The 24,109-nt window shown below is 41.0% G+C and overlaps 3 protein-coding genes across 6 annotated transcripts; 2 read left to right on the top strand and 1 right to left on the bottom strand.

The window, feature by feature from the left end:
- Nucleotides 1–9,116: 9,116 nt before the first annotated feature.
- Nucleotides 9,117–15,205, top strand: pmpca (peptidase, mitochondrial processing subunit alpha). Its single transcript, XM_041041769.1, has 13 exons — nucleotides 9,117–9,189; nucleotides 10,445–10,647; nucleotides 10,754–10,833; nucleotides 11,104–11,186; nucleotides 11,334–11,428; nucleotides 11,534–11,634; nucleotides 11,812–12,075; nucleotides 12,203–12,295; nucleotides 12,387–12,505; nucleotides 12,601–12,691; nucleotides 13,015–13,077; nucleotides 13,173–13,317; nucleotides 13,470–15,205. Exons 1-13 carry the CDS (start codon nucleotides 9,143–9,145, stop codon nucleotides 13,637–13,639), a joined length of 1,554 nt encoding a protein of 517 aa, XP_040897703.1. The 5' UTR covers nucleotides 9,117–9,142; the 3' UTR covers nucleotides 13,640–15,205.
- A 54-nt stretch (nucleotides 15,206–15,259) lies between these two features.
- Nucleotides 15,260–21,478, bottom strand: inpp5e (inositol polyphosphate-5-phosphatase E). 2 transcript variants are annotated; one of them, XM_041041767.1, is made up of 11 exons: nucleotides 21,316–21,478; nucleotides 19,443–20,317; nucleotides 18,562–18,685; nucleotides 18,378–18,475; nucleotides 18,147–18,271; nucleotides 17,817–17,936; nucleotides 17,567–17,674; nucleotides 17,219–17,380; nucleotides 16,987–17,102; nucleotides 16,700–16,836; nucleotides 15,260–16,441 (listed from the first exon to the last, which is right to left on the bottom strand). In XM_041041767.1, the coding sequence occupies exons 2-11, from the start codon at nucleotides 20,246–20,248 to the stop codon at nucleotides 16,309–16,311; spliced, it is 1,929 nt and encodes a 642-aa protein (XP_040897701.1). In that variant the 5' UTR covers nucleotides 20,249–20,317; nucleotides 21,316–21,478; the 3' UTR covers nucleotides 15,260–16,308. The 2 variants fall into 2 exon arrangements, with proteins under 2 accessions (XP_040897701.1, XP_040897702.1); XM_041041768.1 differs by having other exon boundaries at nucleotides 19,452–20,317; nucleotides 21,316–21,475.
- On the top strand, nucleotides 15,779–23,431 carry LOC121184225 (gamma-crystallin M2-like). 3 transcript variants are annotated; one of them, XM_041041771.1, is made up of 3 exons: nucleotides 15,779–15,793; nucleotides 22,773–23,015; nucleotides 23,153–23,431. In XM_041041771.1, exons 1-3 carry the CDS (start codon nucleotides 15,779–15,781, stop codon nucleotides 23,429–23,431), a joined length of 537 nt encoding a protein of 178 aa, XP_040897705.1. The 3 variants fall into 3 exon arrangements, with proteins under 3 accessions (XP_040897705.1, XP_040897706.1, XP_040897704.1); XM_041041772.1 differs by lacking the exon at nucleotides 15,779–15,793 and adding an exon at nucleotides 22,415–22,450; XM_041041770.1 differs by lacking the exon at nucleotides 15,779–15,793 and having other exon boundaries at nucleotides 22,598–23,015.
- The last annotated feature ends 678 nt before the right edge of the window (nucleotides 23,432–24,109 follow it).

The following is a 24,109-nucleotide window of genomic DNA, read 5'->3' as shown; positions in this document are numbered from 1 at the left end:
TGTGTGTGTGAGAGGTTGCGTGCGCACCGACCGGAACTAATTGAGACGGGATAAGACACAGGTGTGTGTGGTGGCAGGAAGTCTTTTTTTGCCCCCTTTGTCAGTGGGCGCGGGCAGAGATGGGCAAGCAGGGAGCAGTAGAGAGTAGTAATAGCTGAGCTGGCTGCGTGTAAGAAACGGCTGAGAACGAATGCTGGTCAGACGGTCGCAGCGCGATCTTATTCTAAGAGCCGATAAACAGCGTGAGAGGAACGCTCCGGCCAAATCGGGTGTGTCCGGGGGGGCGGTAGTTACACTGGCAGCAGCTGTAGCACAGGAACGGGAGAGCAGCAGGGAGAGAGGACGCGTTCCACCCCTCAGTGGTTGAAGTAGCATTGGGTTTCCTGTGATGATTTGTCTGTCTTCCCCTGTTCTTGGGAGTTTTTGATATTTTTGAGTTTGATAAGTTTGGCACCTCAGGGTCCAGTCATTTCCTTCCCAAAACATCGTAGTAATCTTTGTGGATCGGGCCATTGTGTTTGGAGTGGGTTTATTTTGAATGGATTAGTTATATAAATTCTCGAGTTGGGTTGTGTTGGTTTATTTTGAGTTTGTTGTATTTCTTTATTTACCCATATATATATATTTTTTTTTTGTTAGTTTTCGCCCCCCACCTAAGGTTTATTGATTTTGTATCTGGGACTGTATACATCATAGGAAGACTGATAGGTAGCTGACCAACCCTGACAGATACCTCATTTTGTCTTCCCCTCACGCTACCAACCAACAGCCACGCAGAGACCTGCTGTCCAGGGGAACATCTACACTCAACCCATCTACACTGGGCGAGTGGACAGCCATGGGACTATATTAATTTGATTCCTCAGAGTACTCTTTTATCCATTGTTTTTAGCCTACTTTTGTAATAAAAATATTTTTATATTTTTAACTGAACCTTCCCCTGAGTTTTGTTGCCTTGATGTGTCTGCTCCCCACAGAGAAAAGTATTTTATTAACTGAATCAACTTAAATAAACCGTATCACGGTCACTCGGTGACAAGTCTGTTAAGTGAATTAGCCAGTGAGGTGCTGTCCATCACTGCATACCTGAATCTGTCTGCCTCTTGTGACCATTGTCCCATCTTTGAGCCAGGTGATGCTCGCAGGAGGTGAACTTTCCCCAGACACACACTGGAAGAAAACCCCCTCTCCCTCCCTGACTGTTTGGTTCTGGGGACTGAAGAAAACATCCTCCAAACCTGGGACACACAGTATAAATAACAAATTGACATTTGATACAACCAGATGACATTAACTGTTTTGTCACCACTACTTAAAAAATATTACATGGGTATATCTATATACAGTATGGTGGGAATTAGGAAACCTCTGCTTAACTAACCCACAGTAAGAGGTACATAGACTCACCCAGTTGGGATGAGAGTGCCAAGCTAGACAGGATGAGTAAGCAGAGGTGGGAAGTCATCTGTGGGAGCATCCAGATGGAGACACAGACATGCATCCTACTGCAGAGCTCCCTGGGAGGCATAAGGAAACCACCATGCAGCTTCAGCCATGGTGCCAGCTGGGAGAGTGTGCGCACATAAAAGACAGGCAGTTTGAAGTTTGAAATTAAGTTTGATTTTATCTGCAATTTCTCATTTTTACATTGTTAGCTTCATAGTTAGCTTCATTTTTACATTGTTGGCTTGTCTCTGAAACAATAATGAGCTGCACATGGCTCAGTCCTCTCCTGCAGCAACATTGGACACAAAGAGTTTGTCTGTAAACACCATCATAGTGCTGCTTCTGATGCAAATAAGAACTACCAGGCAATTTCAGTGGACACAGTTTGCAAACACCTGGTTTAGAATATTGGACGGTGTGTCTGACTTTCTGAACATTGGCCTCAAAAATCCAGAATCAGTTAGGCTATAATCATGACGCAAGAAGTGGTATACAGTGGGTAAATATTTGTGAAGTGTGGCAAATGCCACAGATATCTTCGTATGTCAGAAAAAAATCAGCCTTTCCTATCGGCATTTACGATCACAACAGCTAGTGATAAACATCTTTCTTTAGTTGCTCCAAAATGAATACAATAGTTTGGGTAAATAACCCAGCAGTAAAATAGGGAGTAAACACTGAGTCAAAACAGCCCCTTGTCATGCGTGGTGGGTAAATTTCACCCATTGGTGTGTTGGTGCTATTCAATTTTTACCCCAATTGTAACAGTGTTCCTGTGGTTTTGTCTGCTGAAAATGAGATATTCTTCACTGATCTGATAGGACTTCATTTTTTGTTTTGTGCTCTAACTGCACCAGTACCACATCCTATACCACAACTGCCATTTCTACACAACAAAATGCTGAACCTGCCGTTTGCATAGATTCACTTTTGATCAGGTTCCAGCAAATGTATTCAGCAGATGAATTTAACATTATTCTCTCTCTGCCTCCCTTGCTCTTAATGCCCTCCCCTCCCTTCACCCTTTGCTTCATTCCTATTTTGGTTGTGAGTCTGTGGCACCGCAGCAAGCTCAGCTTTGTCCTCTTTAGTCCCTTGAATGGGCCCAGCCACTTTATAGAGCTCGCACTGTGACCCTCCACTCAATGAAAGTGACATGAAAAGAGGCTGCGGAGCTTTGTACTGTGAAGATCAGTTATTGGTCCCTGCAAGGACAGCTATCCGTCTGATCATATAGGCTTTCATGATCCTCAACATGGCCATGTAAGGGCCGAGCCTTGATTGTTTGAACATGCCACAATTTTTGCTTATGCACTGGTGAATTTGCACAAGTAAATGTCAGAGTATATTGAAGGGAAACATGCAGATGACATAGATTTGATCTCAAGAGGCTGATTTATAAAGGGTTCAAACTGAATATTCATTGATGAAGGTTAAAGGAAGAATGTGAACAGAGAGACCAGAGAGAAACGTAAAGAAATGCTTCATATCAAATCGATCAGTTTTGCATGTTTTCAGGCAAAAAACTGTACTATCAAAAAAACAAGGACATCAGTCAGTGCATATTTTAAACACATTTACAAAAAAATCTGAAAAGAAAATTCAAATAAATGTTTCCATCCACAATCGGTAATATTAGGAGTTGGGGCACACTGAGATAAACAATGGGAGGCGCTAATTCTCCAGTCTGGTGCCATTAAATCATTGCAGAAGGAGAAGGTGCAACGACATGGCATATTAATTTAAAAATGTGGAAGACATGATGAAATATGGTATTTATGGTCTCATTAATTTGAGGAATATTACAGTTTCCATAAGTTTTGTCTACCATGGTTTTTGCAATATTTCAACAAAAAAAATGTTTTAATGATTGATTTTCTGGTGCTTCCTCTCACGCACTGAAAGCAGGCACAAAAACAGGTGGATGAAAATACATGAATTACGTGGAAATTTGTCTGTCACACTGTAATAAAACCTCTTTTCGAGGTATTAAATGCCTAAATACAGTCTGATGTATTTAAGCATTCAAGACTGATGGAAAAAAACAAACAAAAACCCCTTAATTCAAGACATTAGTACATTAGTCATCACTGTTGAACTAAATGCATCAGTGAATTGCTTGATTGGTTCAGCAGGGCTAGTGGCTAACATAATGCTAAGAGCCCGGGGGTGTGTATTTGTTTGACTCACAACAGATCATTTACACTGTTTAGCATGTCATTAAAGTGTTTTTAGCCCACACACTGACTTGTATGCTCTTTCTTTCAATATTTATTTATTATATTTCTTAAATATTATTTATTGTAATATTATTTATTGTTTTTATTTACTTTGTATCCAAATAAAATAAAATAATGATTGGACATGCTAAGTTTAAATCTCGAGTGCCACTCACCATGAAATGCAGTCCAGCCACTGACATTACTTTGCACTGTGTGGCACTTTACATGTGACAAAACCTAATATTTGGTATTATATTCCTCCAAATGTTGTCACTGTTCAGTAAATCTCAGTCTCTGGCAGGTACTGTATAAGGAGGGTTGTTTGGGTGGGACTAAAATGGACTATAGCTCCAGTGAATAAGCTGACCAGATCATTTCAGATTAATAGATTAGAGGACTGTTCGCTTGAAAAACTAGAAGCAACAAGCTGAAATTCTTCTCCTTTAAAATCTTTATAAGCAAATCTCCATTTATTTTTCCAGATGGCATAAAAACAACTAATCAAGGTTTTGCTTTTCATTTTGCTGTTTTTTGTCCTTTTTTTTTTTAGCATTGCTGATGAAAAGTAACAGTGTTTACATTGAGTGCACACTTTGTCAAGTAATTTCTTTTTTTTTTTTTTTTTTTTGGGCAACAGGAGCAACAAATGAAAACAATACAGTTTCTGTTGGGCTGCAGTTTCTTTGACTCTCCTCACCACCCTGATGAGCATCCAACACAATTACTAACATTAGCACAGGACCAAAAATGTATTTAGCATTGTTAACTGCTTGCATGCCTTCCACAGATAAATAAAGCTAAGAGACACAGCAAACTATACATTCAGCGCCCATTCAGTTTATGTTCAGTGGTTGTTTTATAACACATCATATGGTGCGACTGGGTGGGAGCTGAATTTGAATATGATTGAAAACTGAAAATATCAGTAGCTACAAAAAGCACAGCACACAACACCTTCAGAAGTCCCAGTGAGAAAGAGGCTTTTAAAAAGCCCTACAGATTTGCAAAGGTAAAGTCAATACAAGATGGATGCAAGTTTTGTCAGATATTCACAATACAAAGCATTTTTATCCATTTCATTAAAAGACCACTGAGAGTATTGATACTTACACTACTCGTGTCCAAGTGTTGTTTCTGTTCTGGTTTACAATCAGCCCATTCGTCTTCAGTCAGTTTCTGTCTGTCTGTCAGTAGAATGAACAGAATCTCTGTTCTCCTGATGCATTTGCCGAGCTTCCAGCTGGGAGAGAACACCAAGCAACCGCCGCTCGCATGTACTGGACACCCTCCACCCCCCCTTTCACACACACACACACACACACACACACACACACACACACACACACACACACACACACACACACACACACACACACACACACACACACACACACACTGCATTCTCATTCAAAGCCAACAGCTGTAATGAAGCACAAAACCCTTAATTGTGTAGCCATTATTTAGACAGGACACAGAAAAAAAACATGAGCTACACACTACACTCTCCTCACAAGAAAATAAATTAAAATGTGAAGCCAAGTGTCCACTGATTGTAGTGAGTGAAGATATTAGAAAATATGAAGTCAAACAATTTTCATGGACTTTGTATTACTTGAATGCAAATATTGTTTGTCCAGAAAAATGTTAAATTGCCTTTGTTTACAGAAATATACTGCCCTTCATATTTAGTGTCTAACTTGCAGAGCAAAAAACTCTTTGACTTCAACATCACTGTTCTTTCTTTCTCATTCTTCTGAAATAATATCAGTCATTCCATCTGAGGTACACACTGAATCAACCCCTCACCCTTGTGGTTGTGGGCCAGTCTCAAACCATTTCCTACACTACCACTGCAGGGTTGTGTGAGCTAACACCTCAGAGACAATGATAAATGATAGTGAATGAAACATACAGAGATCAACATCTTCAGCAGATTTATCAGTGTAAAGGTTAAAAAGGCTAAAGATTTGTCAGTGTAAAGGCTAAAGTGTAAGTGCTGGTTGAACTGTTTCCTCTTAAATGTAGGTTAATGAGGGGTGATAATGACTGCAGCAACAGTCAATCAGTCTATGTAGAGCATTTGAGGACAACCATGGCTCTTAAGTATAACAGCAAAGATTACACTGTAAAATATGTCTATCTTAACTGGTCATTGAATTCATATTAAAATGATTGTTTTCATAAAGTAAGAGAATTAGCTAGTAGGTGAGATAACTGTAAACGAAGTACAACTATCAACAAGACAATCTCAGTTTAAGATCTGTTCTCTTGTTCTTGAGCTTTTGTGAGCATATTAGCACAATACACCTCTGTACTTAAATGCACAGAGCCACTGGCATGGCTGTAGATTCTCAATCTTGCTTCAATCTTAAACTGAACTCTTTTCATGTTAAAAGGGGAGAAGAGTACATGGACGTACAAAGTTGCTCATGCGGTGGCTTGTCTCTCTTATTCACATGCATGGCTGCAGCTTACATACTGTACTGTAGTCTTGCCACATGTCTACTGGGGCCAGATGAAGTCCTTGCAAATGTAAATTGGCAATCCATTCAGCATAATCAAATGGAAATTAAAGTACAAATGCACCGATTTATAATCTATGCAGGAAGGGTCATTTTAATTAAGCAGACAAAGACTGATTTAGCAGGCAAAATGTAACATTGTTGGATTCAGGACAACATCAAACACATAAATCCACCAAAGGAGGTGTAGCATCCCAGTTCTCTCCAGCAATCTGTGCTGAGTGTAGATACTGAAAGGGCTTTCTTTGTGGTAAAGACCCACTGACTTTTCTCAGTGCAGAGAAATGGTACAGCATATAATTAACTTACATATATATTAAGATATGTTAATTATTGACGTTTTGTTCTCAGGCCTCTGACCTTTGATGTGCACATTGCATATTTGCTCTTGTGACATGTACATGTATGTACATCTTTTTTTTTTTTTTTACATATACCATGCCTATAATTTTATCTACATTTCTTTTTTCAAATCCTCATTTTAATCATGAAAATAAGGTTGTCAGTGAATACTTTTTTTTAATGATAATAAAATAATTTAATGATTTTCATATTTCTTATGTACCATGTGAGAGTCATAGCTACTATCAAGACATTCATGCCCCTGCTTCTGAATCAAGGTACAGGATAATAATTTAATTTACAAAATACAATTTTTATACTGCAGTCGTACAGACTCTATTATCTAGGTGAAATATTTATAAGCTGACATTTGTTGGTCTTTTGGAGCTGAGTCACAACAGCAGTGTGAGAATAAAAAGAAATGAGAGGAGGCGGAGGAAGCTCGGGGTGATGAAGACAGGCTGAGCAGCACTGTGGAGCTCAGTCAAACAGAAGGCCTGCTCCAACATTTGGTGAGTCTCAGCGCTAATGCCTGAAAAACATAAGACCCTTGTTGAGACAGAGACATCTATGTGTCAGAAAAGGCTCTTTTTCAAAATGTCAGACCTCGTTTTGAGACCTCACCGTGCTGGGACCACTCCTTCCAGGCATGCAGGTATTCTGTGTCATGTTGCCCCCCAGAAACTGTGTGAGATTGTGAAAGCAATGACTGTTCAGAACTTCCATTCTGAAGATTAGTGGTGTAAGTATTAATGTCTTTACTATTTTACCACAAAAATGCTCCCTTACAAATAAAAGTTCTCCACTGAAAATTTTAGTTAACATTAAAAGTACTCAATGCAGAAAAATCATTAGGTTTATTATTATTGTATGAATGGGATAGAAGATAGAATTTTCTTCACTAGTCTGTTGAGATGGAGCTATTTTGTATAGGACTGCAATTGGCATGAAAAATGCATTAACCTGTAAAATAAGTAGTAACTTAAGCTGTAAAATAAAAGTTGTTGAGCAAAAAATTATTTTTTTTCCATCTAAAATGTAGTGGAGTAGAAGTGAAAAGAACATAATTTACTACTTTTCGTACTTAAGTACAGTGCTTGAATGTAACATTCAACCAGTGCTAAAGATTCATTCATTTATAATCCAGTAACAAGATAAAACTGCTCTTACCTTTGGAGTGCTCTGTCAGCAGGTGCTTTAAATCTCTGAGAGCCCGGGTGAGGTTCTCCAGTCGGTGCTGCAGGTGGAGGTTTTCTTCTTTCAGGGTGTGGATGGTGTCCTGGAGCTCATAGGCTGAGCTGCAGTATGACAACAGAAACATCAACCAAAACACTGATGCGTTGACCTGCAAGATAGAGAACATTGTAGAAATAACTGAAGACGTATGACTGGATGATGATTCACTCAGTTCATCAAATCTGATGCAACTGCACAGTCCAGTTAAAACTTTCTGCAGCACAATGTTTCAAACTCAAGCGGAAGTGTTAATGTTATTCAAGAGCTATTTCTGCTTCTGTGTCAAAATTGATTCAGTGGTGGGAAGCTAAATGGGAGCTAAAAATGCTCTTGGCCCGCTGACCACTCAAAAGGATCAATTGTTCTCTTTTGTTTTCCCATTAGAGAGACGCAGACAGATTTGTTTGGGAGTTAATGAATCTTCATCCTTGCAAAGTGAGAATACTCTTTGCTCCAGATTCATGAGCAAATCATTGTTACGTTTGACTTGCTTCCGTGATGGAAGCAGTCTGAATGACAGAGGAGGGGGGCGGGCTTTTACAGGCCCCCGTGGCCTCATGGGAGACTGTATAAAGGGCAGCACCGCAACAGAGGAGGGGGGCGGGCTTTTACAGGCCCCCGTGTTTTTTTTTTTTTTTTTTTAATACACCTGTCACATCACCTGGGTGCACTCAGTGGAGGCACTCAGGAGCCAAGGATGTCACTGACTTTCATGGCATGTGATTAAAGTGGTGTGGGTGGTGTAGGATTTCAGACCCGATGTCCACTACAATGGACAGCTGAGGGTGGCTGAGGAAAACCAGAGAGCATGGGCTCTCTCTGGAGCTTGAGTGAGGGCGTGGCCAGAAAACCACGAGTGAAAGGGATGTTCCTTGTAAATGGTGGAGATGCAGAGAGCACAGGCCTCGGCTGGGGGCGTGGCTGGAAAACCACGAGCGAAAGGGATGTTCCTTGTAAATGGTGGCACATGAACATAATTTTTAAAGGAAATCCATACAAAAATGATTTCAGTATCATAACATCATTACATTATGTATCAACCAAGACCCGATGCCCACTACAAGGGACAGTTGAAAAAAAAAAAACCTAATGTGTTTTTTTTAAAAAAAAATTGCAACATGGTTCTTTCAACCACAACACTTAAGTTATCATAAAAAAATCACAAAGGCAAAACCTTTTTTTTCCTCTGGGTCTCAGGAGGTTAAAGATGATATAAGGTTTAATTATATGGTACCATTATCACAGTAACAAAACGGCAATAAAAGAAATAAAGCAGTACGTTCTTTCTCTGTTTCTTTCTTGTGTTTGCGGCGGAAGTGCTTCTGCAGACTTTCATCATCATCCGGGTTGATTTCCGGTCACAGAGGATCGAAGATGGCGACTCACATGTCGAGGTGTAGAACCTGGAGTCGTGTTCAAAGGTAATAGCACGTTATAAATAAACGCTCTAAAACTGTCCTCAGTCTCGACTTAAACACAGAAAAACAACACTACCCTTATAATTCAGGGTCTTCGGTGCTAAGCCTCTGCCTCCTCAGCACATGAGATTAGCTCACTCACAGTTAGCACGATGCTCTGGGCTAATGTTGCTTCCTGACTTAATTAAATTTAAAAAAGTAGAAAATCACCAGTCGCTTCGATGATGGGACGGTTTTACATAGATGAACAGCTTTAGAGATGAAGAAGTTAAATCTTTGAGTGTTTTACCTAGGTCTTTCAGGCATTTGTTCATAAACTCATTCCTATTTGTGTATAGGAGTAGTAGTTTAAATAGTTTAAATGCACAGGAATAAAGCTTGAGTTAAGTTTGACGTTGCTCTAATTTTCTGTCTAATGGCCCAGTCAGCAACTCTTAAATGGCTTTGGTGACTTAGAGTATATCCTTAATGTCCCAGAGAGGCAGTTTGGCTAACATACAGCAGCCAGTAACTGTGGAATGGTAAAACAAAAAACAAACCTATTAATAAATGAATACGTGTACACATATTAACGTTAGCATTAGTGTGTCTTGTCACAAAGAAAAACACCAGAGAAGGAAGAAAATCCAGCTTGTAATAGGTCACAATCAGCTATTTGTAGTAATCTCAGTTGTAAAGCTAAAAAAAAAGCTGAGTGTGGAAACTGCCCATGTTATGAGAATTCAAGAATACCAGTGTTAAATTAAATGTATCACAGAAATTCAGGAATATTTTTGAGCATTTACTGAAGAAAAGGATGGAATGGTTGTTTAATGTTGTGTTTGTAACTCAATTTTGTTTCTAAAGCATGGGGGAAAAAATACAGGATTGTTTGTTTAATCATATCATATGGGAGGCTGCATGATTTGGTTGTTTTTGTCTGTTTGTGTCTTATAAGCCCATGTGGGCATGTTATTTAGAAATATGTGACACTATAGTAACAACCGATCAATCAATCAATATGTAAATACACTTTCTAGTTTATTTCATACAACTAGCTGAAATTGCAGTCTAATACAACAGTCTTGCAATAAATCCTTCATGAAGGTTATAATGTTCAGTTTTTGTTGAAAGAGTTGTTGATTAAACTCAGTGTTTCTGTTGTGTTATACTACTGAGAGATGTATCTTATATTTTGCTTATCTCATTAATATATAATAGTGTGGCATAAATATTACTTAGAGGATTTTGAAGAAGCATTGCTTTGTTGTTTTCAAAGGTTTGGGATCGCAGCCTACAGAAAGTACAGCAGTGGCAGCAGGTACCCAAATATCTCCCTCTCTACACCACTGACTGGGATCCCAAAGCCAGTGTTTGCATCTGTGGATGGTCAGGAAAAATATGAGACAAAGATCACAACTCTAGAAAATGGCCTCAAAGTTGCTTCCCAAAACAAGTTTGGGCAATTCTGCACAGTTGGAAGTGAGTTTCAGGAATGATATGCAAATTGTATTTGTACCCATTTTTGTTCAGGATCAGACTGAAGTGGATAAAATGTTCTTTCTTTCTTTCTTTCTTTCTTTTGTAGTTTTAGTAAACTCTGGATCCAGATATGAAGCAAAATACCCTAGTGGAATAGCACATTTCTTAGAGAAACTTGCCTTTTCTGTAAGTACTGCTTTTGAGACTTCATTCACACACATTAAGTGTGTCCAGTCCAAGCTGATTATTAATGCTGACAGTCAAGTTAACTGGAAAGACTAGGTTTTGGCTCTGTTACAAATAGAAAAGTCATGTTAACAGTGAAGCCCCAAACATGCTCACGATGAAAAAGAAAAAACAGAAACAGTGGAACAACAAAGTAAATAGCACAAAATGAGAGGTGATCATCTTACATTGTGAACTGATGTTGACAACAGTCTGTTTTTATCTTTTAAGTCCACAGCTCAGTATGGGAGTAAAGATGAAATTCTGCTAACGCTGGAAAAGCATGGAGGGATATGCGACTGCCAAACATCAAGGTATGACGTCTTTAAGCATGATGTCTGCCTCAGTGTTATAATATTAAACATTTGTATATTTCTGCCTTCTAAACAGAAGCTTGTCCTTTTCCTCTTTTATGAGTAATTGCTGTTTGTTTGTGCTGTGTCTTTCGCTACACCGTGCAGAGATACCACCATGTATGCAGTGTCTGCTGAAGTGAAGGGGCTGGACACAGTGGTTAGTCTTCTGTCCGATGCTGTTCTACAGCCTCGCCTTTTGGGTGAGTTAAGTCATTTTTACTTGAGATGACAGATCAGTCCTCGAGAACTGTGCGAGGCGTCTCCTCTGGTGTCTTGGTAAAGTGAATATGTTTGTTTACATGCAGATGAAGAGATCGAGATGACCAGAATGGTGGTACGCTTTGAGTTAGAAGACCTAAGCATGAGGCCTGATCCTGAACCCTTACTCACTGAGATGATCCACGCTGTGAGTTACACATCACTGGTTTTGACAGTACAAAACTAGCTCTCTGTTTAAAGTGAAAGATACAGTTTGCCCTGAAAGAAAAAAGAATTTAAACTCCAAATATGTCATTTGTTTTACTGAAGTACTGTAGCTTTTTACTGTTCAACATTTGCGTGACCTTTGATTGTTCGCTTCCAGGCTGCATATCGAGGCAACACGGTCGGACTGCCTCGCTTCTGTCCTGCAGAAAATGTGAACAAGATCGACAAGAAAGTGCTTCACAGCTACCTTCGTAACTACTACCGTCCCGAGCGGATGGTGCTGGCAGGAGTGGGCATCGAACACGAGCAGCTGGTTGAATGTGCCCGGAAATACCTACTGGATGTGAAGCCAGTGTGGGAAACAGGCACTGTGGCCAACGTGGACCTGTCTGTAGCTCAGTACACAGGTGGCATCGTCAAGGTGATCAGTTTGTTTTGATGTTTTCAAGTTATCTTTGTACCAGATTTGATAACAGATACTGTTGTAAGCATTGCTGCAGTTATTATTAATTTGAAATTGTGATAGCAACCTCACCTTTTATCTTTAGATGGAGAAGGATATGTCAGATGTGAGCCTTGGCCCTACCCCGATCCCAGAGCTCACCCACATCATGATCGGCCTGGAGAGCTGCTCCTTCCTGGTGGGTGTTTGCAGTGCGTGTCTCCAGTCAGGTGTGTGATACCTGTTAGCAGCAAGGTCCCAGATAAAAAAGGTTTGTTTTCCCTTTACAGGAGGACGACTTCATCCCATTCGCAGTGCTCAACATGATGATGGGTGGAGGAGGCTCCTTTTCTGCAGGAGGACCCGGGAAAGGCATGTTCACCCGCCTTTACCTGAACGTTCTCAACAGGTGAGCATCTGAAGATTTAGTTCAGCATTGTTTCAGACTACAGGCAACTAGTTTTTATTAGTTTTCTCTGACGTTGTTTTCCTCCTATGTTGTAGGCATCATTGGATGTACAACGCCACCTCCTACCATCATAGCTATGAGGACAGTGGACTGCTGTGTATCCATGCTAGCGCAGACCCCAGACAGGTTGGTACAGGCCCAGGACAGCAGCAGGGTATCTGCAGGTCTTGAAAGGTCTTCAAAAGCATTGGATTCAGTTTCTACAATAAAGATCTTAGAGGGTATTAAAAAAAGTTTATCCAGGCTCATTCATCATTGGGAATTATTGTTATATCGTGCTGGCTGGAACTGAAAAATGTGATGTACTGTAATAATATATAAATCTAGGCTATGTTTTACCTGTTTGTTTTCATCATACTTCCTTGCTTTTGCTGAAATAACTGTGAAACTGTGGTCTTGATGTTGATGTTCATGCACAGTTTTTACCATTACTTTACAATCGTCTCCAGGTGCGGGAAATGGTGGAAATCATAACCAGAGAGTTCATTCAAATGGCTGGAAGTGCAGGAGAGGTAACAATCATTACAGAGAAACTCCACCTCAGATTTTGTAGTGTAAATTATTGTTACATGACGAAAAGTACGCATTTTCTTTCCTCTATGCCCAGATGGAACTAGAGAGGGCCAAGACTCAGCTTAAGTCCATGTTGATGATGAACCTCGAGTCACGGCCGGTCATTTTTGAAGATGTTGGCCGCCAGGTTCTCTCCACAGGAAAGAGAAAGCTGCCACATGAACTGTGTGATCTAATAAGTGAGTGCTGTACAAAAGTTAGAGGTTTTTCATAGTGATTCATTCTAACTTGTGGGAAAATGGCCTTAAAATTTCATAAAAGTGAAACCTAACAAGGAGAAATTCCTCATCTCTCATTTCTTTTTTTTCACCTATCAATAATTAATTTCCAGGTAATGTGACAGCCAGTGATATTAAAAGAGTGACCACCAAGATGCTACGCAGTAAACCCGCCGTAGCAGCTCTGGGAGACCTGACGGAGCTGCCCTCGTACGAAAACATCCAGGCCGCCCTGTCCAGCAAGGACGGACGTCTGCCCCGCATGTATCGTCTCTTCCGATAAACCCCCTCCCCATCGCCATTTAGCCGGTCTGAACTGGCAAACAACAGTGTAAATAAACTGGACTGGAAGCTTACACTAGTGTTCCCTCCCAACACAGAACTCAGCACAGCTCACTCAGGGAGGGAGCTAATCCCCTGGCTCTCAGCTGAACCTTTGGGCCTGGGGATTTTAAAGAAAAGTTAAATTTTACCCTTAAGTAGTCCACATACAGTTGAAGTATATGTATTTATTGTTTGTGGGCAGGAAGCCATACGTCATGATTTACCGATGGTTTGCAGGAGTTTGGTTTTAAAGGGACAAAGCCAACATTTAAGTGTTAATTTCCCATTTAAAAATCTCATTACCAACCTTTTATGTTTTAACACTGTGAACTGATCTTCAGAGTAAATCAGCATAGAGGCAAGAGACGGGGGTGGCTAACATCCCCAGCAGTGTCAGCGCTTTTATGTTTTATTGAGCCATTATGTTCCTTAGTTTTCAGACCCACAGCTCATTAAAGTTCATGAGCTCCACATCAGACCTGCTCTATTTCCAGAGATAATGTATAAAAACTTTGAGCAATCTTTTCAGATCTTTTCTATTTATACAACAGCACTTAATGATCTCCCTTTACAGGCACAGGAGACAGAGCAATAGTTAAATAATTAATAAAGTAATTGCTGGAAAGTTTGGGATCAGTGTGGCCAACTACTTAACTGTAGCCAACTGTAGACGGAAATCATGGTTTCTGTCACCGTCTCAGATGTACTGTAAAGAGACTGACTCCTTTTGTTGTTTTTTGGTTGTGTTGGTGCCCTTGTAAATTTCAATAAACTTTAAGGGGATAAATTAAAGGAATAGTTTGACATTGGTAAATTATTCACCCTCTGCCGGACAGTTACACGAGGCAGGGGTGGGTACATCGATCCCCCACTACGGAACGAAGTCTTGTTTTGACTAACAAAACTAGTGCCAGTAAGCTCAGAGAATTCACTTAATGTTATTTACATTGAACTCTGTCTTGTGTTTTAACGTGCACTTGATTAAGTAAAAAAAATAGAACAGAAATTTCTCATGTTTGGGAAATTAGTAACTTCAGTGGTCATTAAATATATCCAGAGGTAGCCTGTTAATAATGCATCAGCATCATGACTTACAGTACTCTCTGCCTTATGTTATAGTACATTACCTGTTTTTAACAATAAAGTGTATCGATATCGATATTGGTATTGATATCATGATCCTGGGCCTGGTTTTACTAGGTATCACACCAAAACCAAAAGACAGGGTGTCAAACCTCGTCTAGATTCCCACTATAAAGCAAATAAGTACACAAAATTTTATTACTTAAAAAGACATGTCTCCTCTGCCTCATCGTGAATCTAGAGGTTTACTATTGCCAGATAAGACATAAAAAAAAAACAAAAAAACTTTGAATTGATGTTCATCCAAAGACACCCAAGTGTATTTAAATATTATTTCAGTGGCTTCTGTCTACAGTGAATATGTTAAATGTGACCATAACATCTGTACACCAGCTGGTAAATAAATGTAATTACCTCCATGAATAAAATTATATATTTTAAAGGTCTTGCATTGCAATGTAATGTACAACAATTTAACCAACAAACAAGTGTGTTTTAAAATGTTTATTAAGGGGTGTTACATCATAGGTGACATAGAAAAAGATAAGAGGTCCTGAGGAAATGAAAACGAAACCCACAGGCACTTTTTTTGGAGCAGACTGCTCTTCATGCTGGGAATGCAAGTTCATTAATGCAGTACATAACATACAGTACAAGGACAGTTCATAGTGTATATGAGGTTACACAGTGAGATGAAAGATAAGGCAATAAGTTACAATCAGGCGCAAAGGATCACTTGGCCTAATAAGAGAAAAACTTGTGACAGGCGTTAACAGTATAAATAAAATGCCCCATCTATTTCATCGGAAGTGAGTTCCTTAAAAAAGTTAAATATAAGCTGTCAAATGCGTCATAACCGTAGTGTTCATTAATGTCATGTAATGTAAAACAGCTCCCTTCTTCAGTCACACAGCATCTCTCCTCTAAACCGTTCAGCTCAATAAAATTCAGGTTAAAAATTGACCAGTGGCAGACACCTAAGTGTTTACTGCAGTTATGTTTCATTCGTTATTTGATGACAATTTCCAAGGCATTTGAACAATGATGTAGCACAAAAAAAAAACGTAACACTGGTTCATGATGCTTTTTAAATGCCGAAAAATGAATTAGAAAATGAAATGCAGTTACACAGAGCAGCCTACAATGTTAAATCAGTTCACACTGCAGCATGTGACTGAAGAATAAGCCACGATGGCAGCCCCCCCCCCCAACTCTGTCTCAGTCATGTTTGAGTTGAAGGGGCTGAATAAATAAAGGCCAGACTGCTGCTGTGCCTGCAAACTTCTGTCTGACCTCAAGGTCCCTGCCCTCAAGTACAGCCAGGAGACAGACACACTCACAGAGTTCCCAAGAATGCCCAATAGAGGGCGCACTCTGCTCAGTTACCACAACCAGCACTGAGTTCTGCGTAGTTAAGACAACTCTGGTTTCCTTTTGGTCCTCTTCTGCCTGCCTGCCTGCCTGTTTCTGGCACAGTTTGATCCAGTCCAGCCTGGTGCGGTCTGGTCTGGTCTGGTCTGGTCTTCACGAGTCGACTTTAAGGGTCTAAGAGATGGCGCAGATGGTGCTGCTACTTTGGCTCTTCATGGCTTCCCTCATCTTCAGCTCTCTGGTCATCCTCCTCCTAATGCCCTCCAAGTACAAGCCTCGGTCGAACTGTCCTGCACCCAGAGGGATACTGACAAACACAGAAGCAAATAGAGTACAGCAGATAGCTATGAGGTAAAAATGCAGAAAATATCACAAGACCTTCCTCTAATATTGGTACTCCAATTTCAGAGATTAATCTTAAAGAATCACATTTCGTAACTACTTTGCATAATTTATTTTGATAACAATAGAACAATTCACAGTATAAAGTGGCTGTTGACACTGAAGTCAATACATTGTTAAAGGCACCCTTCACTTGATGCCACTAACACTTTTTGTGACTCACTTGTCTCTGCCTGGCCTTAGTTTGACCTGGAAGACACCGATGACCGGCCGGTGGTCTGAGGTCTTGATGCTGGTGCAGCTGGTGTATTTGACCACTTTTATGTCTTCAGCCTGCCTGTTCCTGAACAGGATCCTGTCCTGTGAACACACACACACACACACACACACACACACACACACACACACAGAGGTTTAACTCTCCTGAGACTGAACCTCTCTGACTGTATTAACAAAGCATGTAATTATCTTAAATCTCATGGATTTTGATTTTTTTGTTTTTCTTCTTACTGTGTATGAAGGCGTTCTCTGTTTAGAAGTAGTGTCGTAGATGTCACAGCCTATGTCGAACTTGTACGTGGGGAGGAAGTGTATTGTTGCCTCTTGAAAGCCTTTAAAGATTGAACCTGGAGAAACAGAAGCACATTCTCAGGGTGAGAATCAATCAAACACAACAAGGTTCTTCTATAAAAACTTTTCTAAATGTTTTCACAGAGATTTTGCCTCCTACATGCAAACATACCATCCTTCATCTCCTTGGAGAGCTGGTCGTGCTCCAGCAGGGGGTTCATATCGTCGCCTACTGTGCGGTTCATGATAGTCTCCACATCAACCCGGTCCTTGCTCAGTCGGAAGTTAAAGTCTCCAAACCAGAAGACCTGGTCGAATCTTGTGGTGACGTCCGCTACAATTAAAAATTACATCCTCTGATTATCAAAGATTGCTGGCCAATATTCTTCCCAACATCAAGGCTGTAATTCGAACTAAGCACAACAATAACAATGAATTTTATTCTGCATTCAGAAGCAGGACAAGAGCTGGGACACGAAAAAAGATCGCTACAGCGAAGAGTAACTTAAAAGAGTCTTACATGGTATGGAGCGGTAGGGGTTGGTGTCTGGAAGGCCTTTCGGAAGAGCTAGAGCCTCAACGATTTTGTTGTAATCAAGTATTCTCTCGTAAACTTTGGCGTCTCCAGCTGGAGGAATAAGCGAATAACAAATTAGAAACATGTGAGACTGTGAGAACAGACCAGTCCCATCTACAGCCACTCTGATAACAGCCTGTTATGGTACATCACTGCTTCAGTGTGCGGCCTCCCTGGAAACCTTTCTACTCACAGGTAAAATGGGATGTGATGAACAGAAAGGAAGTGCCAAAAAAGGTAAAGGCGATTCCCACAGCCCCTTTTGTCTTGATCTGCGAGATGATCCTGGTTGTGACTGTGGCATGCTCCACTTCTGTGTGGGTCAACAGAACAAATGTTGTGGTTGGGGTCAAATGAGTTATGGACAAACACAAAACTAACTGTGAACTAGATATGTAACCATCATCTTCCACAAATTACACAAAAGCAAAGCAAAGCATAGATTATTTGACTAACTTTTTTAGGTCTAGCAGAATTTATTCAGTCCCAAACTGATGTCTATATCCTGTACTCTGTGACTGACCTGAGCAGAACCAGATGAGGTCTCTTCTGACAAATACAGTGAGATACAAAACCCCATGTGATGCTGCATACAGCATCACGTAATAAGGTCCCAGAGTTTCCTGAAGACGGTTCTCCCACTCCCTCCTGCACACACGGTCACATACGCAATAGACTTTACAGCCAACAATCAATCATAATAGCTCACTTTTATTCAATGATCATGATGAAAACCAAACTAAACACATCATACCTATCAGGACAGCCCTCCTGAACCCCAATAATATAAAAGTCTTGTGCAAATTCAGAGTCTGTTGGAAGGAGGAGATCATCTAAGTTGACTGGCAGCCCCTGAAAATGACAGAAACTCGGTTACAAGTCAGTTGGTGCCTGAACCTGTGATGGCACTGATAAGATCGGAAATGATTTCTCCGTACCTTCTCTCCCTGCATGTTCCACGTGGCGACGTAGATTCCAACTCTCCTGTCGGGGAAGTAGCGGTCCAGCTCCTCAGCCCCAAGTAGGGCACCGCTTCCCAGCACGCTGCCCTCCAGAAAGCTCCTAGAGAGTACACGTTGGAAAGGAAAATTAGAGCTTCTATTAGCAACTAAATTGACTTGCACAGTGGATGGGTTAAGGATGCTTCATCTCAGCTGATTACAACTAAATCTTTAATATAAGAAAAAGACTAAGATCTAAGATGTAATGTCACTCATTTCCCTACTGGGTTCCAACTAAGACTAATTTTTTGCTCCTCCTCCTGTCAAAAACTGTGCTGAACAAGCATCTCCTCTGATCCCGTGTTAATCCCCCTCCACACTGTCACGTTCTGCTTCTGGAGCCTTGATTTCAGGACAAAATTAACAGTCTTCTGCAGTTGCTTCTACACTCACTCTTGATAGTGAACCAAGCTCCAGATGTGCTATAATTATCAGCTCCAAGAAGAGGACAGAATCAATACTAGAACCTTGTAGTGGATATAACATACTTTACCTCATTTGTAAACAGTGCGTGTGCACAGTAACTTTCTTTTGATGAGTATAAAGATGAGGTAGTTGAAGCCTGGAAAGAGCTCAGACTGAGACACTACTGACAAAGCAGTCTATAAGTGCAACTAAAAAGCTATATTACTGCAATGTATTAATGCATTAATAGAAATACACAGATCCGGTTCTAAATTTAGCTAGTTTTATGTCATTCACAAGTCTAAATTAGGAGCTTAGGTACGCTTGGAATAGCTTTCTAACACCAGAAAGAGTAAGCCTCACATCCAACCTGAGGATGACTCCAGCTACATCATCTACATGGTCTGCTATACCTACTGTACCTGTTCCTCACATCCTGCGGTCTGATGGGGCTAAGCACACTGTAGGTGGACCTCATGGAGTTGACAGAGGCACTATCTGACCCCATGTTCTCCAGAAGTCGGCTGTCGCTCAGGTTCCTGTGGAGTCTCTCCCCGAGTTTCTCTCTGGCCAGCCCGACATAATCCAAACAATCCTTGTCAATCCTATTAGCAGCCCTTAAAGTGGCTGACACATAGCTCTTCTCTAGAGCGGGCAGCGGCCCAGTGGGTTGCACCGGAGACAGACGCACCTTGGAGGACCTCACCCAGTGGTCTGTGGGGTCACTCTGCTGGCTGCGAGGCCTCCTTTCATACTCAGAAAGACTGCCCCCTCTCTCCCGGAAGACTGGGGATCCTGTCGCAACAGCAGAGTGGGGTCTCACACTGGAGTCCTGGTTCCTGGTGGTGGCAGCACTACTGACAACAAGCCCACCTGGAGCTGGAACTGTTTGGTCCTCTTTAAGCGAGTCTGTGGAGGAGCCAGTCTCAGCCGGGTCACTCAGACTCTCCTGGCTGTTTCTTAGCCTCCTGTTTCTCACTGTTGCTTCAACTGAGCCACTTTTGCTGGATTTCGACTGCCTGGGTAGTGAGGGTGGCCGAGGTTGGTATGGACTGATCTCTCTCTCTGTGTTTTTAACAGTGAGTTTATGGGCCTCATTATGTTCCTTGCATGGTTTGACATCTACCAAGGATGTCTTGAGTGGCCTGCTGTCACTGACAACTAGGTCAGGACCCTCACAGTACTGAAGGAGGCCGCTGTCCTCTCCATTCTCAGCCATCCTCTCGTCATGTCTGTGACCAGCTGTGGTCAGGTGGACAATGCTCTCTCATCGCTAAGTTACATACACCTGAAGATATAGGGGAGAAAATGGTTCAGTGAAATGCTGGCTTCGAAACAAATTTGTTTAGCTACAAATGGACACCTCAGTCTGAAGTTTGCAGGCAGACTGTAAACACTGCAGGAGCTGCTTTCACGTGGCTCTAAGTTCAGTAGAAAACCATATGAATTCGTAATTTAAAATAATAATCTGTCAAATAAAAGACCGCAAAGTAAACACTTATAGGTCTCCTGTTATTTTTACATAACTTTAACTGTTCATTTAATCATCTTTGTTACTGCAGTGTACCGCTTTAGTAATTATTGCTTTGTTTTATTGTATGTTTAAGATTTGTAAAACTTTCTTTATTTATTTATTAAGTTTCCCTTCACCACTGTATCAGACACGGCAAATCTGAAGCTTCAGCGTCGTTCAGTTTAGTTATGATCCAAATATTGATTCATAATAAAATTAATATAGACTGACTTTTATTCGTTTATTCATTTTCCCATCACGATAGAGCAGATGAGGTATGGTAAGATTTACCTACTTTTGACTTTTATCAGTTAATAGTACAAACCTGTTTGTGTTGATTGCACAACTGAAGGTACTGTTGGCATAGCTGTCAGCAACTATTGTTAAACATGCAGCTTTAGCTGGGGATTGTACTGTGACCTCTAACAACGAGAATTAGTTAGCGTTAAACGAATACTAGCAGCGTGAGCTAATTAATGCTAACCTTAGCCAAGAGACTGAATCAAAAAATCCTGTCGTTTTACAGTTTCATCGCTTAACTAGTTCGGTCATAAACCAAAGTAGTTAACCCTCTATGTTAACTTAGTGAGCTAATAACCAGACAGCAACTAGTCAGCAAGGCTATTAAATGTTAGCACAACAATAGCGGTATACGTGCTAGCTAAGCTAACGCTTAAAGCGGACGTTTATAAAATGGTTTTAATGTATAGGTAATGTTGATCGTTTCCGTCTTGCGCAATTATTTACGCCTTTTCATGGTAAAGTGAAGTTACCTCTGGTACAGTGCTGGTTAGTCTCACAGTGGCTATTTTAATGGGTAGCTCTGTAACTTCCTTAGCAACGTTTGACAACACAGATTTTGTTACCAAGAGAATCACAGGGTGGGTACGAGCACGGGTCACAGCGCCTTCCTGTGCCGAGAAGTGGAACTACAAGCCACCGCTGCACTGTTGCTGCCAACTGGGCCCCTGACCAGTGTTGCAGCATAAGAATCAGAGTCTAGTACATACACTCACCAGGCACTTTATTAGGAATACAATACTAATACCAGTGGCTAAGACCCCCTCCTAACATTTTCTAATAGCTTTTTTAAATATCTTTAAATTACATTTCATTCTTCATGAGCAAAACATGGCTCATTGTATCACTATGTAAAGTTCATAACATTGTGGCAACATCCAATAAATCACTGTCAGTTTAACTGGATTGAGTTTCTGTCACTCTGTGTGGTTATAATAAGGGTTAAACATAGGTTTTATTACATCAAACTAATCAGTGCCATAATTTATATATTTTCACTTATGTTTTTCTATACTCTTTTTGCCATGTTTACCTTTCAGAAAATTATTATTGCAATGCTTTTACATGTAGGTAAGTATGGTGTTTACGTGAAACTTACAGAAGTGAAGACAGAATGCTATACAAAAATGTTCCTCAAGCACTGCAACATGCTAAAGTCAGTGACTTTATGAATGACACACTATGTGTCAGGAACAAAAAACAAACAAAAAAAACAACAGAAAAAAATGTTGTTGCTGACAAAACTGTGTATGTCACACTGAAAAAACAATGTCAAGGTGTGACCTCCAATTGTTAACCCTTTCACCTACTTTGTGACCCCTGTGTTGTGCGAGAAATGGCAGCTGAAAAGGTTTCTGAGCCCACCGGCCCCTGGAAATGTGGACAATCCCTCCATATTCTGTGCATTTCTATGGCGTCGTTGCTGGCTCAGGGGGTTTAGACAAAAGGCCAGTCTGTGGGGTAGGTATAAAAGAAAAGGGTTAAACCAGGCAGGGTACAGTTTGGTGCAAGAGCAAGAACAGCAGCAGTCCCAGCAGCAGCAGCAGCAACAGCAGCAGCCCACTGACCAGCAAAATGACTTCCACTGGAATGAACATGATGAGCAGGGTAAGTTTTCATTTTCATAATATTACTACTCTGAGGCTTCTGCTGCTTTTACAGCCACCAAATCCTAAAGGGGATAAACTGGAAATTGCCCTCATGGCTTTAAACACAACACATGCTGTATTTGGAAGGAATACAGCCAAACTCAACATTTTGGCTGTGTATAGTGAAAAGTGTAGCTCACAGTGACAAACCCAGAGTTACTGAGTGTTTTTCCCATACTCTAAAAAAATAGAAGTGCAGTTTTAAACTTGAACACATGACACCTGTGCCTCTCATTTGCCTCACATGTGCTAACCAAAGCCTGCTTCTTTACCACCTTCAGATCATCTTCTACGAGGACAGGAACTTCCAGGGTCGTTCCTATGAGTGCATGAGTGACTGCCCTGACATGTCCTCCTACCTGAGCAGGTGCCACTCTTGCAGGGTGGAGAGAGGCTGTTTCATGGTGTACGACCGTACAAATTACATGGGCAACCAGTACTTCATGAGGAGGGGCGAGTACGCCGACTACATGAGCATGATGGGCATGAGCGACTGCATTAGGTCCTGCCGCATGATCCCCATGGTAAGACCTTATAGGTGGATGGATTTATTGTGGAGGATATCTGTGGACAGCTTAAAATACAATAATTTTTTTTACAGCAAGTTTTATGAAAATTGTGCAATGTTCTGAGTTACACCTACTCCTCTTCTGCACCACAGTACAGGGGATCCTACAGGATGAGGATCTACGAGAGGGAGAACTTCGGGGGTCAGATGCATGAGCTGATGGACGACTGTGACAACATCATGGACCGTTACCGCATGTCCAACTGCATGTCCTGCAACGTGATGGAGGGTCACTGGCTGATGTACGAGCAGCCCCACTACAGAGGCAGGATGATGTACATGAGGCCCGGCGAGTACAGGAGCTTCATGAACATGGGCTGGAGCGGCATGAGGTTCATGAGCATGAGGCGCATCACTGACTCCTGCTATTAGACTCTTTGCACTGAATAAAGCTGTCATAACCTGAACTGCTGGTGTGTTTAAGCTGTTTTTTACTCTGAGCACCTGTGGTCTTTCCCCAGATTAATACGGACCAAAGCCGGTCAGTTTAATCCTCTATCTCACAGGTAACTCACAGGGGGGACAGTTGTAGACAGACAAGAGAAGGTTTTTCGTTCTCATTCAATTATTCGTTTTTCACTTTTCATTTCCCACCAAAATTTTCACAACAATCCACAATTTTATGATCTCAGGTCTGGTTCTCCAATCTCCTTGCAGATGCATATACTAGATTGTTTTGGTTGTGGGGCTGAACACAAAAAACAACACAATTTAAATAAAAAATAACATGCAGGACCCCTTAAAAAGTCTTACCAAACACTGCTCTATAGTGCTCTATAGTGGTCAAAAGCTTCACAGAGTAACCTGTACTCGCCTCAGAATATAACAGTCACACCCTGTGGTCTCAAACTTTGCCAAACATCACCTTATTTTCTTGTGAAGAAGAGCATGCTTTGCTAGGCTTCTTACAAAGATGGTCTGAGACACACATACAGGACAGCTGCTGCTGCAGCTGAAGTCGTTGCCCTGAACTGAAGGAAGTTTAGTCTAAATCTGAATGGAATTTAAACCGTTGTGTCTAGAGTCTTACATAGTAAACTTGGACACTGT

The sequence above is a fragment of the Toxotes jaculatrix genome, chromosome 7 (genome assembly GCF_017976425.1).
Source record: "Toxotes jaculatrix isolate fToxJac2 chromosome 7, fToxJac2.pri, whole genome shotgun sequence".
Taxonomy (NCBI): domain Eukaryota; kingdom Metazoa; phylum Chordata; class Actinopteri; family Toxotidae; genus Toxotes; species Toxotes jaculatrix.
The sequence above is the reverse complement of the archived record's forward strand: the minus strand, read 5'-3'. Positions and strand labels throughout refer to the sequence as shown.

Excerpts from the sequence above, each read along its gene's own strand:
- inpp5e (XM_041041767.1), bottom strand. The coding sequence starts at position 20,248 with ATGGCTGAGAATGGAGAGGACAGCGGCCTCCTTCAGTACTGTGAGGGT. Across the intron at positions 18,272-18,377 it reads CAGGAGGGCTGTCCTGATAG|GAGGGAGTGGGAGAACCGTC; the intron begins GTATGATGTGTT and ends CCGTGTGTGCAG. Across the intron at positions 16,837-16,986 it reads AGAGAACGCCTTCATACACA|GACAGGATCCTGTTCAGGAA; the intron begins GTAAGAAGAAAA and ends GTGTGTTCACAG.
- pmpca (XM_041041769.1), top strand. The coding sequence starts at position 9,143 with ATGGCGACTCACATGTCGAGGTGTAGAACCTGGAGTCGTGTTCAAAG. Across the intron at positions 9,190-10,444 it reads ACCTGGAGTCGTGTTCAAAG|GTTTGGGATCGCAGCCTACA; the intron begins GTAATAGCACGT and ends TTGTTTTCAAAG. Across the intron at positions 11,429-11,533 it reads TCTACAGCCTCGCCTTTTGG|ATGAAGAGATCGAGATGACC; the intron begins GTGAGTTAAGTC and ends GTTTACATGCAG.
- LOC121184225 (XM_041041770.1), top strand. The coding sequence starts at position 22,707 with ATGACACCTGTGCCTCTCATTTGCCTCACATGTGCTAACCAAAGCCTG. Across the intron at positions 23,016-23,152 it reads CCTGCCGCATGATCCCCATG|TACAGGGGATCCTACAGGAT; the intron begins GTAAGACCTTAT and ends TCTGCACCACAG.